Consider the following 15,183-nt stretch of genomic DNA (forward strand, 5'->3'; position numbering starts at 1 on the left):
GTTTTTGTAGCTTTCTGGTTCTCAACTTTAGCCTGAACCCCCAACACGTGAAGGTGTGTTTCATCATCTGTATATAGAAGACAGTTATTTGTATGCAGGAAGAGGACGCATTCCAGCCTTGCATGCCAAAGAGTAAAGGACATGCTGTAAACGGAAAGTGTAATAGATAAGCAAGGTGGCTCTTCAGGTCAAGAGTGCAAAACCATATTGTTGTTAGTCTGGGCAAAGGAGGAAAGAAACTAAACTACCCTTTTGCCTATATTGTGGCAGCTTCCTATATTTCACATGGTTTACAGATTTATGGGACTGTAAGCCAAATATCTTTTCATAAGAATGTTAAAAATGACATTTCAAAAAAATATATATTTCTTTGCTGAATTTGTGAAGCCTTATAAGCCATTACAGGTACAATGTAATTCCTGCCTATAGAAAGGAAAATAAGCCAAAACAAATTTTATCAAGAGCTTTCATTTAAAAGCCACTGCCTCCACAATCACCCTCGAACACATACACTCTCACTGGCTCTTGCTGGATCTTGGTTTTGTATTCTAATTGATCTAATTATATTTGATCTCTCTGATATGTCTTTTAATGGGTTTGGAGAGGTGATTTGGTAGAAGATGCTCATCAGGTTAGATGCAGGAGTAGCTGGTCATTCAATGTCAGTGAAATTGATCCTGTCGCCAGTCTGCTTGGTTCCTGACTGATACTTCTGTCCTGCTGCACTGACCGCTTTGTCCATGTCATGACATAGCAATATCTAACCAAACTCGGTTCCTTGGAGTATTTGTCAATTCTTGCAGTTGTTGAGAGAAGTTAACCTCTTAGGTTCTGTTTGCCAGGTGAAGTGAACCTCGCATTTTATTCTCAGTTCTTTGTGTTTTAATGTCTCTTAGGTGCTGGTATTTAGGCGAAACATAGCTGTGTTTTACAACAGAGTCCAAAGAGATTCTTCAATCTGTGGAGGCAGAATTGGTTAGCCAGATAAGTTGTATGGTCACCAAATATCAAATGTTGCATGTCTTTCCAGCCTTGGACTAGGCTTGGCAGAAGCCAGAGAGCCACTAAGCAAAACTCTCTTTATGGACAGACCCACATTTTGAGGATGGTGGTATGCCCTGTCCACACGTGAAAGGAAGGGTGAATGGTAGCAAAGTAAACTTGGTTCTTTTGGTCTGCAAGTCTCAGAATTTGCTCCTTGGGGTTATCTTGTATTTCTTCCAGGCAAAGAGCCAAGGAGCTGTAACACAGAAGTTAGTTTGTTTGCATCCCTCTTACCTTTTCTTTCTTAGGCACCTTCCTGTTTAAAAAAAACTGTCACTTAACTGGCTGTATCCCTAACTTCCAGTGCCTCTAAATGTTCTGCTCAAGCTTTTAAAGCAGTGAAGGTGTTGGAAAATTTTAGAACTGAGAGATAAATAAGCTACTTCAGGAAGCTCAAAGGTAGTGGAGGACTGTTGAACAAAATGTTTTACCTTCTCATTCAAATATTCTTTTTAAAAAAATGCCAATATTCACAATGTTGTTAGTTTCATATCTATAGCAGTGATTCCATTTTTATTTTATTCCATTATAGTTTATTACAAGGTATTGAATATATCAAGTATTCCCAGTAACCAAAATAGAAACTCCATGTAGTTGAGAGCATCTGGCTGTCAGTTTGCATGTCGTCGGGCACAGAGCAGAGGCTGAGCAGATCAGAAAGTTGCCTTGTTTACAGCAAGACAGGAGCTCTTTACTTCTGAAACATTAACTGTGGTTAAAAGCAAAACCACCTTTCTTCTATTGCTTGTCTGTATCAAAGCCAGGAAAGGGGGTGACTCTAGTTCTTTGTTTTAGGGGCTCTTCTACAAATGATGAAAAGAGGAAAATAGCAGCGACTTTAAAGAGCTGTGGTTAAGATGCTAAAGATTACTTTTCTATGCTTTTATGTGACTGGAGAGTTGCAGAGGGCTTTAGAAATCCTTTGGTCTAAGTTCATCTTAGCGGTAGAGAGCAGAGCCCCGGGGACTGCATCTGGAATCCTGATGGTTAGGTTAGTGTTCTCTCTCTCCTGTCATTCCTCTTCCCTGTCTGTGAAGACAGTACCCAGCGCCCAGCCAGTGAAGGCTGCAATGGCGTGCTCCTGGGTGCAAAATACTTTTATCTGTGTGTTCTATCCTTTTCCTTCCCTCCCTTCAGTGGTAGCAGGTGCCCTTACTGATCATGGGACTCTCAGCTAAGAGAGCTGAAGAAGAAAGATCTAAGGTACAGCTTGGTTTTTCAAAGCCTGACAGCCACCTTTTCATGCCACACAGATGACAAAGGAGTAATACTGTCCAAATCTGCTTCCCCACACCTGAACTTTGAGAGATAAGAAAGCTCCCCAATGGAACTTTTTCTCCTGTGCTCTCACCACTTTCTATCTGGTATTATGGTCATTTGTATGCAATTCATCTCTCCTACTAGACTGTACACTCCTGGAGGGCAGAGTATATTCTTATTCATGTTTGTATCTTCTTCCTGTTGCTCCTGGCACCTAATACAGTGCCCTGCACACAGAAACAATAAATGATTATTGAATGAATGAATAAATCTGACATAGAAGAAGGGGGATGGACTTAGGAAGTAGACAGTTCTGGGTTCAGATTTTCAAGCCCTGCATCTTCCAGTTAAAGTTATTAACCTTCTCAAGCCTCAAGTTTCCTCATGTGCAAATTAAAGATGATACTAATAGGAAAAAAAAAAAGTAAATCTGATTGTGTTGTTCTATTGCTCTTTCAGCATGAAGTCTTAACTGATGTCCTTTACGTCAGAGAAGTCAGAAGTAATGGAGCAACATAATCAAAGTCTACCGTCTGTTTTCGAGGCAGTCACATTATGGAATGTTCTAAGACATGCTAGGTTAGGAAAGGAAACAGCTGTATTTGGTGCACTTGAGACTTGTGAACTTTACTCACAAGTAATATTTTGTCAGTAATTGTGGTAAGAGTTATTATGTACTAGGTATAATTATTCTCAAATGTAAGTAAAATTGTTCTAATATATGGAACAGGCAGCAAGACAGAGGAAATCTGAAATTCTATGCTTATTATCTAGATTGGTGCCACCTGAATGTATGTACTTTAGGCCAGATTTACCATTTTGCAATGTAGTGTAACAAAGCTTGAGATATTCTTGGTGTAGTGACACTACAGTGAATAAGGCCATTCAGAGAATGGGCTGTTATGCCTTTGTGAGAACTTGTCAGTGAAGCCTTTTGGTTTTAAGCCATATTTACCATGAAAATTCTAAGATAGTAGCCAAACTGTTTTGCTCTAAATATAGTCTGAGGACTGAGGGGCATTCAAAGCCTTAGGGGTTAGCATTGTGAACTTCAGTAACCACAGTAATAATTACCTTTAGGACATAGATGTTAAAGGGATTGATCACTAAGTTGGTACTGAGCTCAAATTCTCTTCAGAATAAATTCTTTGATAAAAGCTGTTTTTGCTTTCAATTGCTTCCCTCTGAAGCTGGGTGAGGAAGAGTGAGTGGGTGGGCAGTCCAGATCAGCTAGCTCAGAGTTCAGAGGTTTGACTGTGGCTTCCCTGCTGTGTATTTGGTTTGCTGCTTCCATTTACGGAGCAATCTTGGTTTCATCTGTATTAGTTCCCATTCAACATTAGTGCCTAGTCAAAAAGTGAGTCAGCTTAACAAAAACTGAATTTGCTGTTCTCCAGCAGAGCACCTTGTGTATAGAGGTTGAGAGGACTAGGAAGGTGTCAAGCTACACCCTACTACATCATCCTCTCCAGCCATCTCTTGTGTTCTTGGTTCACTTTTAAACACGCTGTGTTTATCAGTCCCCACTTTGTTACTGACCCAGGGGACATAGTTAATCTTAAATATGATATTTTAAGTACCATATACTCTTAGGTAAGAGACTGGCACTTGAACAAGGAAGGAGCTTGCATCCTTCATGTGTTTTCACAGCTCAGTTCATTCAAATGGATAACTCTGAAGGAGAGGATATAACAGGAAATCAAGTTCTAGAGTCTGATCTTATCATTTGATCTGATCAGCAGCCTGTTTCACAGACTGGATGCAAACCAGGTGAGGGTTGAACTCAACAGCCCAATTAAAAGCAAGTTTGGCTGCCACTGCATCTAATCTCTAAGAGACCTGCAGGGCAAGGCTAGTCTTCTGGTGTAAGTCTATATAAAATACTAACTTTTGGGAAGACAGTAATAGGACTAGTCCATGTTAATTGGTAATTTTCTATTTTACCAGCTACAGTAATCAAACATAAGGGCATTCTTGTTTTATCCACAACCTACTACCTTCCCTCCCTCACCTATTTTGAAGCCAGTACTACACATTACATATGTAATATTTCTATAAGATAAGGTTCTTAAAACACACACACAGTCCCAATATCATACATAAATTGGTAACTACTTAGTACTAAATAGCCAATTGGTGCTCTGATTTGCCCCACTGGCTCAAGTTTTACAATTTGTTCACATCAGGATCCACCAAAGATCTGTACATTCACTTGAGTAGTCTCTTTTAAGACTCTTAATCTACTAAATTCCCTCTTTTTTCCTTTGCAATTTATTGAAGAAATGGTTTCATTTGACATAGCAATCAAGTCATTTGTTGTGTAGAACTTGTAGTATTCTGGCTTTTGCTGACTGCATCCTCTGCCATAAACTCTTAAAAAAAAAAGTTTGTGATTTTACTGTGTACATTCTCACCCATCACAATGCTGTCTGATAAGATACTGTTAGATCCTTTCTAAGTTAGGTAAGGGAACTAACTTAAGTACTTGCCTAAAGCGACATGCAAGTTACAGGATTTGTATTCAAGTCTGATGATTCCAAAACCACTACTTCTAACCACTACTTTATAAAGTAATTGAGATATTCATATTTACTGTGGAGGTTTTCTTCTATAAAACTTCACGAGCCTGTTTTATTATATGGAGAAATATCTAGAATTTCAAAGGTGTCATATTCTTCTATGAACTACACAGTTAATTAGAATCAGTCAAGTGTGCCCTTAAATGTTGCCTATCTTTGACAAGTTTTAAGTCAATTTTTAATCCAGGGTTAAGTGGCCATCTACAGACCAAGTAAGGTTTGTATGACATAGTGGCTAAAAGCATAAGCTCAGGGGCACCTGGCTTTGAATCCCAGTTCCTTCATACCAGTTATTTAAACCTACTTCCCTCATTTGTAAAATGGAAATTAGTATTTGCCCCATGAGGCTACCTTGAGAATAAGAATGAAATGAGAATGAAATGAGTGGCTCATCCACAGTGACTGGCCTAAAGCAAGCACCAAATACATTAGCCCAAAGGAATACCTGTTCTGTAATCGTGTTACTTAACCAACTAGTGTATAGCTTTGTGGTTGAGCCATTGTCTGACTCTTTGCAACCCCATGGACTCTATCTATAGTCTATGGAATTCTCCAGGCAATTCTACTGGAATGGGTAGCTGTTCCCTTCTGCAACCCAGGAGCTGAGGGGGTCTCCTGCATTGCAGGTGGATGAGCTACCAGGGAAGCTTACGTGCTGTGGTTGGCCCCTGTCAATACCATTCTTGCTCCTACTTTTAATTCTTGGTCTCACTGCTAAAGTAATGTAGCACAGTCCCAGTTTTCAAAAACCACCAGTAAGTGCCAGCTGACAAGTTACCTCGTGTGTTACCAAATCTGACTCATGATCTGAAGATGGCTTAGAAATCTAAAAGTTAAAAACGCCTTCAGGTGAGTCCCACGTGCACCTGGATTTAGGAGTTAAAACCACAGGCTTTGGAATCAAAATGAGTTTGCAAATCCCAATGCTACCGCCTATTAACTGTATTAGTTTCTTAAGCCTGAGTTTATCACTGAAAAAAAAGTGAGCAATACTTGCTTACAGAGATAGAACTTTAAATAATGTATATAAAGTACCTGGTATCCAATAAGCACTCCCAATTATATACACAAACATTAGGAGAAACTATACAAAGGAAAAGGAAATTAAAACCAAACCAGTTGATTTATCAATCAGTTCTTTCTGGACAAGGAAACAAAATCTTACTGAAAAGGTCTTCATGTTTAAACATAGCGTGAAAGAACTTTTAGAACAAATTTTTCATTGATAATAAAATCAAGACCCCTTTTCTGAATTCACAGGCTGCAGACTGGTATTTTTGCATTTGGGGGATGAGGGAAGGTTAGTATTTGGAAACTATTTGGTACACAATTCTCAATTCAATATGTAGCTGCATTTTAGTATTATATTAAAAAGGAAGCCGCACAGGACTTACATGAAGAACATTAATATATTTGAATTGTAGATAGTCTATCACCATGGCTAATTATATCTTAAATAAGATGTTTTCCCTGAGGCTATAAAAGAAAAAAGGCTTGGACTCATTACATCCATTTAATACAGTGACCAAAGAAGCCACTAATCTTCACATCAGAAAAGGAAATGCTCATGGTAAGCACACTCATCAAGTTTGAGGGAGAAGAGCCCACTGCCGTAAAACCAGTGGTAGTCACCTAGAATTGTTGGAAGTACTGATTGACTACTCGAGTATTCTTGCTCAGGAAATCCCATGGACAGAGGAACCTGGTGGGCTTGCAGTCCATGGAGTTGCAAAAGAGCCAAATATGACTCAGCATGAGCCTGAGTTGACAGGATGACGGGGTGATTTTGTTGAATGTTTACAGGTTTAAGTCTTTCTGGAAAAAATGTCAAGTCATGAAATGATGTAACTAAAGACCAACTTTTCTCTTGCTTAAGTGGAAGAGAATTGTGTTTTTAAAATACAACTCTACTGTCAGATTTATTAAGGTTGGGAAGTTTTCTATACCTGCTGGGATCTGGCATGAAGCTTTAAAGAGAGATAAAAATATATATAAATAAAAAATAAAGAGGAATAATCTGACTAAGCTAAATCCACCAAGTGTAGCTGTATATTTAAAGACTCAAGTAGAAAAAGTTCCTCTTGCCTGTTGATCAGAGCAAGTGGCAACCATACCTTTGAAGAGGGGAGCAGCGTGTGGAAGCACTACTCTCTCTGCCTCACCAGTGGGTCTGCTATCCTAAGCTGACTCTCCACTCACTGCCTGCTAAATACAGATTTTCCACATTTGAACTTCCTTCTACTGTGCAGAACGTCGTTCTTAGCAGTAAAAATCATAAAGCCTACTTCTGTAGTAATTCACTGATGGGCACTTTGTTTTCATTTTCATAAATACAAGTGTACTGCATAGGTTTGTATATATTGAACGTGTTCTCCAAGGAGATCTTTAAAGAACTATATATCTGTTACGAAATAAATTTTAATTTCAAATTGGAAATGTATTTTCACCCCTTGTCAGCATTTCCACTGCCTAACTGCATAATTTCAGATGTAGTAGTATTTTTGAAACTCTTCCAGTCCTGTGGCTACTGCTGGGTCTTCCAGATTTGTGGACATATTGAATGCAACACCTTGATGGCATCATCCTTTAGGGACTCCATCGCATCCACTAGCTTTATTAACAGCAGTGCTTCCTAAGGCCCACTTGACTTCGCTGCACAAAATGTCTGACTGTGTGACTGACCACACCATCGTAGCAATCCAGTTCATTAAGATCTTTTTGGTACAGTTCTTCTGTGTGTTCTTTCCAGCTCTTCAGCATCCACTAGGTCTCCACCATTTCTGTCCTTTATTGTGCCCCTCTTTGAGTGAAATGTTCCTTTGGTATCTCCCAATTTTCCTGAAGAGATCTCTACCCCTTTCTGTTGTTTTCTTCTAGTTTTAGACACTGTTCATTGAAGAAGGCCTTCCTGTCTCTGTGCTGTTCTTTGGAAATCTGTGTTTAGTTGGATATACCTTTCCCTTTTTCCCTTGTTTTTGCGTCTCTTCTTTGTTCAGCTCTTTGTAAAGCCTCCTCAGATAACCACTTTGCCTTCTTGCTTTTTCCTTTGGGATGGTTTTATTCGCTGCCTCCTGTATAATATTATGGACCTCCGCCCGTAGTTCTTCAGGTAAACTTGATCTAATCTCTTGAATCTATTTGTTACCCTCACTGCAAGAGCTGGACTGTAAAGAAGTGAAATGAAGTCAAAGTCGCTCAGTCGTGTCCAACTCTGTGACCCCATGGATTATATACAGTCCATGGAATTCTCCAGGCCAGAATACTGGAGTGGGCAGCCTTTCCCTTTTCCAGGGGATCTTCCCAACCCAGGGATCGAACCCAGGTCAAGGCAGACTGCCAAAGAATTGATACCTTTTAAGTGTGGTGCTAGAGAAGAATCCTCAATGTCCCTTGGACAGCAAGGAGATCAAACCATTCAATCTTAAGGAAAATCAACCCTGAATACTCACTGGAAGGACTGATGCAAGCGGAAGCTCCAATATTTTGGTTATCTGCTGTGAACAGCCGAATTATTGGAAAAGTCCCTGATGCTGGGAAAGATTGAGAGCAGAAGGAGAAGAGGGCATCAGAGGATGAGTTAGCTGGTTGGTATCACTGATGCAATGGACATGAGCTTGGACAAACTTCAGGAGATGATGAGTGACAGGGAGGCCTGGCGCACTGGAGTCCATGGGGTGCAGAGAGTCGGACACGACTGGGGGACTGAACAACATTTTTGAACATATGGCATATGATTCCTTTAAAATGCAAATGTTCCTGTAGATTTTCTAAATTAATCCATAGTTACATACAATAGCTCTTTAAAAAGATAACTGGCTAAGAGGGCTTTGTTAGACACTTAAAAAACTCCAGGTGAATCTATGGATATCAAATTCAGCAAACTGATTGTTCTAGGTAAAAAGTACTATTTAAACACTCAGATTAGTGGCTATTTGATTTAACACAGCTACAATTACTTAATTATTCATTCTGTTTATTGAATTAAAAGGGAGTACAAACAATTGGTTAAGTGCTATGCACTGACATGGAAAAGGTGTATTTTTAAAAAAAAAACCCAGGAAAGCAAATCAAAGTTAACATATTTCAGTTGAACAAAAATTTAAAGACATTTAATATACTACACATTTATAAAATAAAAGTTAACAAAGGGTGTTTTGTAAATAATTAGTAGAACAAGTGAAAATAAATATACCAGAGACCTGAAGTTTTTTACGCTTTAATGAAATAATAAAGCAAAAAAATTTAAACTACTAAATATAATCTGAGAGGCAGTTAAAAACAAAAAACAACCCCCCCAAATTTAAGAACACAATCCTTTGAAACATTTAATCAGTCCATAGCAAATAATTATTACATACCAAAAGCTCTAAGTGTTAACTAGTTCCACCACAATGCCATGTAAATCTTGACAATTTAGGAAATCTTGAGATCAACACTTAAGTTCTCTTCTTGATCTCTACAGCTTGGTTTATAAATACACACATGCTTTTGTGGATCTATTCCCCTCGCCACACACACACATTTTCAAGGAGCCAATAAAATTTTTTCCACCTGTGCCTAAAAATGTTCCGATTCAGTTTTAGCACATTGACCCTGATGATGAAAAGGTTTTAAGTTAAAGATGGGGACACAATTTCAGTCTTATAAAAATATACCAATATTAACCAAACCTTAATTCAGAGAGGGCACTTCACATGTGCACGAGACTTTCAGTAAAATTGCTAAGAACCCAGAACAGCTGCTTCTAGGACTTATTAAGTACTCTCTCTCTTTCATACAGATACAACACACACACACACATTTTTATATTATTAGTTTCATTAAATCCAGGCTATCTGGATTAAGCAGATAAAGGATGTGAAGGGTTTTGTTTTTGCAACTATAGGGCAGCTACTATAACAATAGCTTAACAACACTGAAAATTTTCAATTAAGTTCACCCTGTTTTTAGAAAGTGTCTAAGTGTAAATGCAAATTCACCTCTTCTCTTAAAATTAGCAGTTTATATTAAATCAGGTATGGTTTTTGAAATGGAAGTAATGTTTTCGGGAACAACCCCAAAAACGTTGCTAAAATTTAAATGAGAAAGTAAAACAAAATCAAGATAAACATTTTAGATATGGGACAAAAAGGATATTAAGAAAAATGTCTTCTTTCCTCCCCATTCAAAAGTAGTCATTCTTCTGCTGTGAAAGAAACTGATATGGATATTTCCCTTTCAAGAGATGTTAAGATATATTTACCAGTGTGAGCAGAGGTGTTAGGGTCAGTTCTTGTGTGCAGGAACCTAAAAAAGAGAATTTCAAGATGGGGAGGGGTGGGGAAAAAGGGTTTTCTATTAATGTCATGGAACGCCACTCTACAGGGACAACACTCCTAATAATAAAAATCACCAAATTACTGCTAGGGTGATTTCAGATTCATAACATATTGACAAGTTATTTTAGTTAAAAGTTAGGTAATCCCTTTTTGTTCTCCCACCCACTAAAATGGGCCAATTAGTAGGGGCATTTGCAAACACAATTTCCTCTGTTTAAACTACTTACCTGGTTAAATAGAACATTTACCTGGCCAGTAACAGAAGTGTAGCTAGCATGAACACTAATAAAATACAGAAATAAAAACTGAGGGCGTCTTCCCTCCCAGCTAATTCCCTACTCTTAATTCACCACCCACACACCCATTTTAGGAACCCCAAATCCAACACTGTACTATTAATAACCAGTTATTTGGAGGAAAAAGACATTTAATTTCATACATGCTCTAGCCCTTGATTAACGGTTAACAACAAAAACATTTTCAAGCACATGGAAATGAGCCTACTAACCTGATTTTTGGAGCCAAAATTCTCCACTCTATTTTGATCTATGTGCAAAAAGTATTGGTACTTTTCAGTTTATACATTTGTTAGTATCTTGCAGCTGGCTTGAAAATACTCTCACCTCAAGCCTAGAGAGACTACAGCACAGTCAGAGGTTTCACTTGACAGCTATGAGTTGGACCATCCTGTCATCAGGTTCTTTGTACCACAAAGTCTTAGGTTTCTTCATTTATTTCACCTTTCTAGCAGTCACTGCACGGCACATGCATGAAATAGACGTTTACAGCAAGTTGGCACCACCAAGTACCAGTATATGTAGGAAGCTGCCAATTAAGACAGACTTGGAACACAAACTCACCTAGCTGCTACAGAAACCTTTGCATAGTTGTTACTCCGTTTTATTGGAGTTATGTTCTTGTAAAATGTGCCTCACTTTGCCTCCACTTTTTTAAAGTGTTCTTCAACTGTACTTCAGAAGCACTCTGAAAACTCAGATCTAGGGGTGGTTGGGTGAAGGACAGTAGACTCTGAGTGCCAAATTGCCCCTGAACGGGCACAAATCCCAGTGAATGTTACAAAGGTACCATGGCACACTGTAATGCAATTTGTAAACAGCTGTGGAGTTTCTATGCCCACATTTTGTTAGTGATGTTACCATAGAGATTGGGGTAATTAATGGCTTCAGGGTATACACGAATCACTTAAAATATGAATGGATTTAACTGTACTGAGGTAAACAGAAGTTGCCACTTAATTATATACAGTTACCAATGAAGATTTTATTCAAGCTTAAAGTAAAAAGTAATTTTAGTTAGGAAAAATGAAGTACCAGATAAACTGTAACATATAGTTATTTTAACTTAGAAATATCAAAACAGGAATTCTTGATTCTCTAAGTGGTGGTCTCTGCAAAATGGAGCTTAAAGAAATCTTTTACATTACCAATTTGATAAAATAATCTGCTGACCACGATCTGTCATCTCCTCTTACTATGAGCTTCTGGGAGAATCCGAGCTATTTTAAGGCCAATTTGTGTTTTTCTTTCTTCTCCCCTTCCCTGACTTGACCATTTCTCCCTGCTACCCTCCTGTTAAAGGCCCCCCACCCCCATCCCACCCACCAAGGAAGAACTCCTGACATCCAAGCCTTTCTTCTCTTCTTTGTGGATCCTGAAGAAGTCTGCTCATGGTAAATAATATAGATTTGGCTGGGTCAAAAGCAAACAGCGTTAAGACTTTTTCTTCACCAGAATCTTATTTTGGAGATATTCCCACTCTTCTCAATGTAACAGCTATGGTCACCACATTCATCCTCTACTGAAAAGGGGAGGGAATTTCAAAGGAGACTAAGTATGTTGTACTCAGCTGTTACAGGATTTTAAAAGCACAATGTGAACATCAGGCTTTTGGCGTATTTTAAATGTGAAATTCTCAAAAGTGCTTTTCCATGAAGGAAACCTTTCCTTAAACTAAACAGGGAGGGGAGAGGGACACTACCCACAGCACCAGTTTAGAATGAGGTTCAGTATGGCAATATCCGAAAAACTGAGGAGAAATAGTCTTTAAATTTATGTATCCCTATGTCAAAATATTAAGGGCAATTAGAGAAATGATTATGAGGTTTTAAACCCAGTTTAAGTATGTTTGTAACCTGCTGAATTCTTCTAACAAGCTCAGTTATACTATAAACTTCCGAAGTGGTTATATCTGCTGATTTCTACTCTCTTGCTAGATGACACCAAAATGATTCCCCAAATTGAGAACAACTTGGAACAAGCTTTGTTGAAAACTTATACGGACTACTGATCTCTCATATTGGTACAAATTAAAAATTCTCTTTTTGAATCTTAAATTTCTTCAAGATCAGGTACTGATGTTCCTTCGGGAATAAAACAAAAGGGGGAAAATCTTCAAAGCACTACTCTGAATTTTCTGTATAATGTCCTTCCAAGTACTGTTTCTGACCATGTCTCATGTGGTATTCCAGAAGAGCATCAGTTATACTGCATATCTAAGTCATAAAGGAAACTCTTTTTTAGCTGGTTTAGATTCCAAATGTATACAAATGAAGTCACTTTAATCCTATAAATACTTCTTAATTTATTTTTAAAAAATTGTGCTGTTAACCCTTTTACGGGGCAACAAGCTATGTGAAAAGTACAAAACTTTTTGTCAAATGTAATATTGAGAGTGCTTTTGACATAGTTCACTGGTTTATCATCTGGATCAGTATATACTGCGCAACGGGCAAGGCTAGAATCCATGAACCAAGCTGCAAAGATCTCAAGCTAAATAAGGCGGAAAGATTTGGAGAAACAAAAGAAGGAAATTCTTTCCTATCCAATGTATACTCTTCAGACTAATGCACTCTTTCTATCAAGCCTTCTAAACTGTTAAATAAAGTTTTCCAAACAAGCATTTAAACTTCATTACACAGAAGAGCAACAAGAATGGTATCCTGCCAGACAAAAGGCAGGAGGGAAAAAAATATATATACTGAGTTCAATGGGTAAGCCTGAATGTAGCACAGTTCTTCACAACCGATGGGGGGATAATTCAACATGGTGTCCAACAACGTTCTAACGACGTGCTTCATCTCAACTGGTTACTATGAAGCAAGGTGTAAATGTTTGGCCCCAATCGGGCTTCAGAAATGGTTCTTTTTTCATGACGAGCATGTCAGTCCAGCTATCAATCATGTTTGTTTGCACCAAATCCCAAGCCATTAAAATACGACTAATTTTAAGTTAAACAGAAGTCGTCTGCTCCAAATTCGCCATCAACTATCCATGCTACTGCATTCCTCTGAATGAAGACAAGATGAAATGTGTATTGGGGGAAAAGAAGAAGAGGGGGGGGGGAGAAAAAAGTTATCAGTTAGAAAGTTTTGAAATTAGCATCAAGACATCACAAAATATCTTAACATTAAAAAACAATCACATCAAGGCAAATTCTTGGTATTTTCATCATGATCATTAAAACTGTGTTATCACATCTTAGGCTACATATTACAGTCTAAACCCATGATTATTTTGAATACTGGAGAACCCAAGTGAATAATCATATTGGAATCTTATACTTTAAAAAGAAATCTTGAAATAGTTACTCAGAGTGGAAACATTTTTATGGTAGTTTTCAATAGAAGAGAAGAAAGAACATCTGGCAGTCCAAGGTAGAACTGCACTGTAACTATGTACTGGGTTGGCCAAAAAGTTTGTTCAGTTTCCCAATTTTACAGAAAAATCCAAATAAACTTTTTTGTCCAATCCAATATTGAATTCTTTTAGTGGTTCAGTTTGAAACTTTGCAATATTACCCTACTCTGTGTGTGTGTGTGTGTGTGGCGGGGGGAGGGGGGAAGGACAATGTGTTAACAGCTCTACTGATATAATTCACATACTCTACAATGCACCCATTTAAACTGGACAATTCAGTATTTATTAGCATATTCACATAGGATTGTACAACCATCAAGGCAATCAATTTTAAAACATTTTCATCACCATTAGAAGTCGATCAACAATCCTAAGCAATTACTAGTCTGCTTTCTCTATAGATTAGCCTATTTGGGACACTTTCATATAAATGGAACCTAGTAGGTACTCTTTTTTGTCTGGCTTCTTTCATAGCATATTGTTTTTAAAGTTCATCCATGTTGTAGCATGTATGAGTACTTGATTCTATTCCATTTTATACAGTCCTCAAAAAAAAAAAAAATGTAGTATGGATTGCTACTTATAATAAAAGGTCAGTGATTCTTTTTTTTGGAACTTAAGTATTTTTAGTTAAATGACTTATAGTATCTTAGGATACATATGGTTTTGGAATGCCATTTCCTTAGCTTCATCTACATTTTTCCCAAATGTCTATTCCAAACAGATATTAATTAGAAAACATGTTTTCGAGCAGGGGAAAAAGAACTCAGAGGATACCTTAATAAAAAGCATGGAACCAAGTGTCTGGTTACAAAGCAGTTGTCTTCCCATTGTAGGTATAAATGAAAATCTTTTAGTGCTATACCTATTTCCAAAGCACAACTGAAAATTGCTTAATTTGACCCAGTTCTTACAACTGGACTAAGTTTGTCTCATCCACCATGAGTATCCACAATAATTAAATTACAAATAGCACTGCAACTCTTATTCCACTGTAGTGGAGGCACAAACATATCCTTAAAGCTACGTCTAAAATAAATCTACTTACAAGGTAAATCTGTTACTATATACCTAGTATTTTTCCTAGTTCTTTGTATCAAATGTTTATTTGAAGAAATAATTTCCAAAATGACTAATTAAATTTGAAAATCACATATAATCTCAGTTATAGATCTCTAAAGTATCTATGAGTAGGCCTTGAAACCTAAAAAGGGACAACACACACACACAACAGGAAATCAATACAAGATTTTTGTTTTTAGCTAATTTCAGAGGTATGTTAGTGAAATCATGTCATGTAGTGATCTACAAATACAAAAATGCCCT

The 15,183-nt window shown here is 37.7% G+C and overlaps 1 protein-coding gene across 2 annotated transcripts in view; it reads right to left on the bottom strand.

Moving 5' to 3' along the window:
* Positions 1 to 11,027: 11,027 nt before the first annotated feature.
* The window catches only part of WDR26 (WD repeat domain 26), a 37,910-nt gene continuing 33,754 nt past the window's right edge, over positions 11,028 to 15,183 (bottom strand). The window contains exon 14 of one of the 2 annotated variants that reach the window (XM_027564546.1): positions 11,028 to 13,507. In XM_027564546.1, coding sequence (XP_027420347.1) covers positions 13,482 to 13,507 — 26 coding nt within the window. In that variant the 3' untranslated portion in view covers positions 11,028 to 13,481. The remainder of the gene's footprint in view (positions 13,508 to 15,183) is intronic. The other variant, XM_027564545.1, reaches the window with a different exon arrangement.

This window comes from Bos indicus x Bos taurus, chromosome 16, assembly GCF_003369695.1.
Source record: "Bos indicus x Bos taurus breed Angus x Brahman F1 hybrid chromosome 16, Bos_hybrid_MaternalHap_v2.0, whole genome shotgun sequence".
NCBI lineage: Eukaryota > Metazoa > Chordata > Mammalia > Artiodactyla > Bovidae > Bos > Bos indicus x Bos taurus.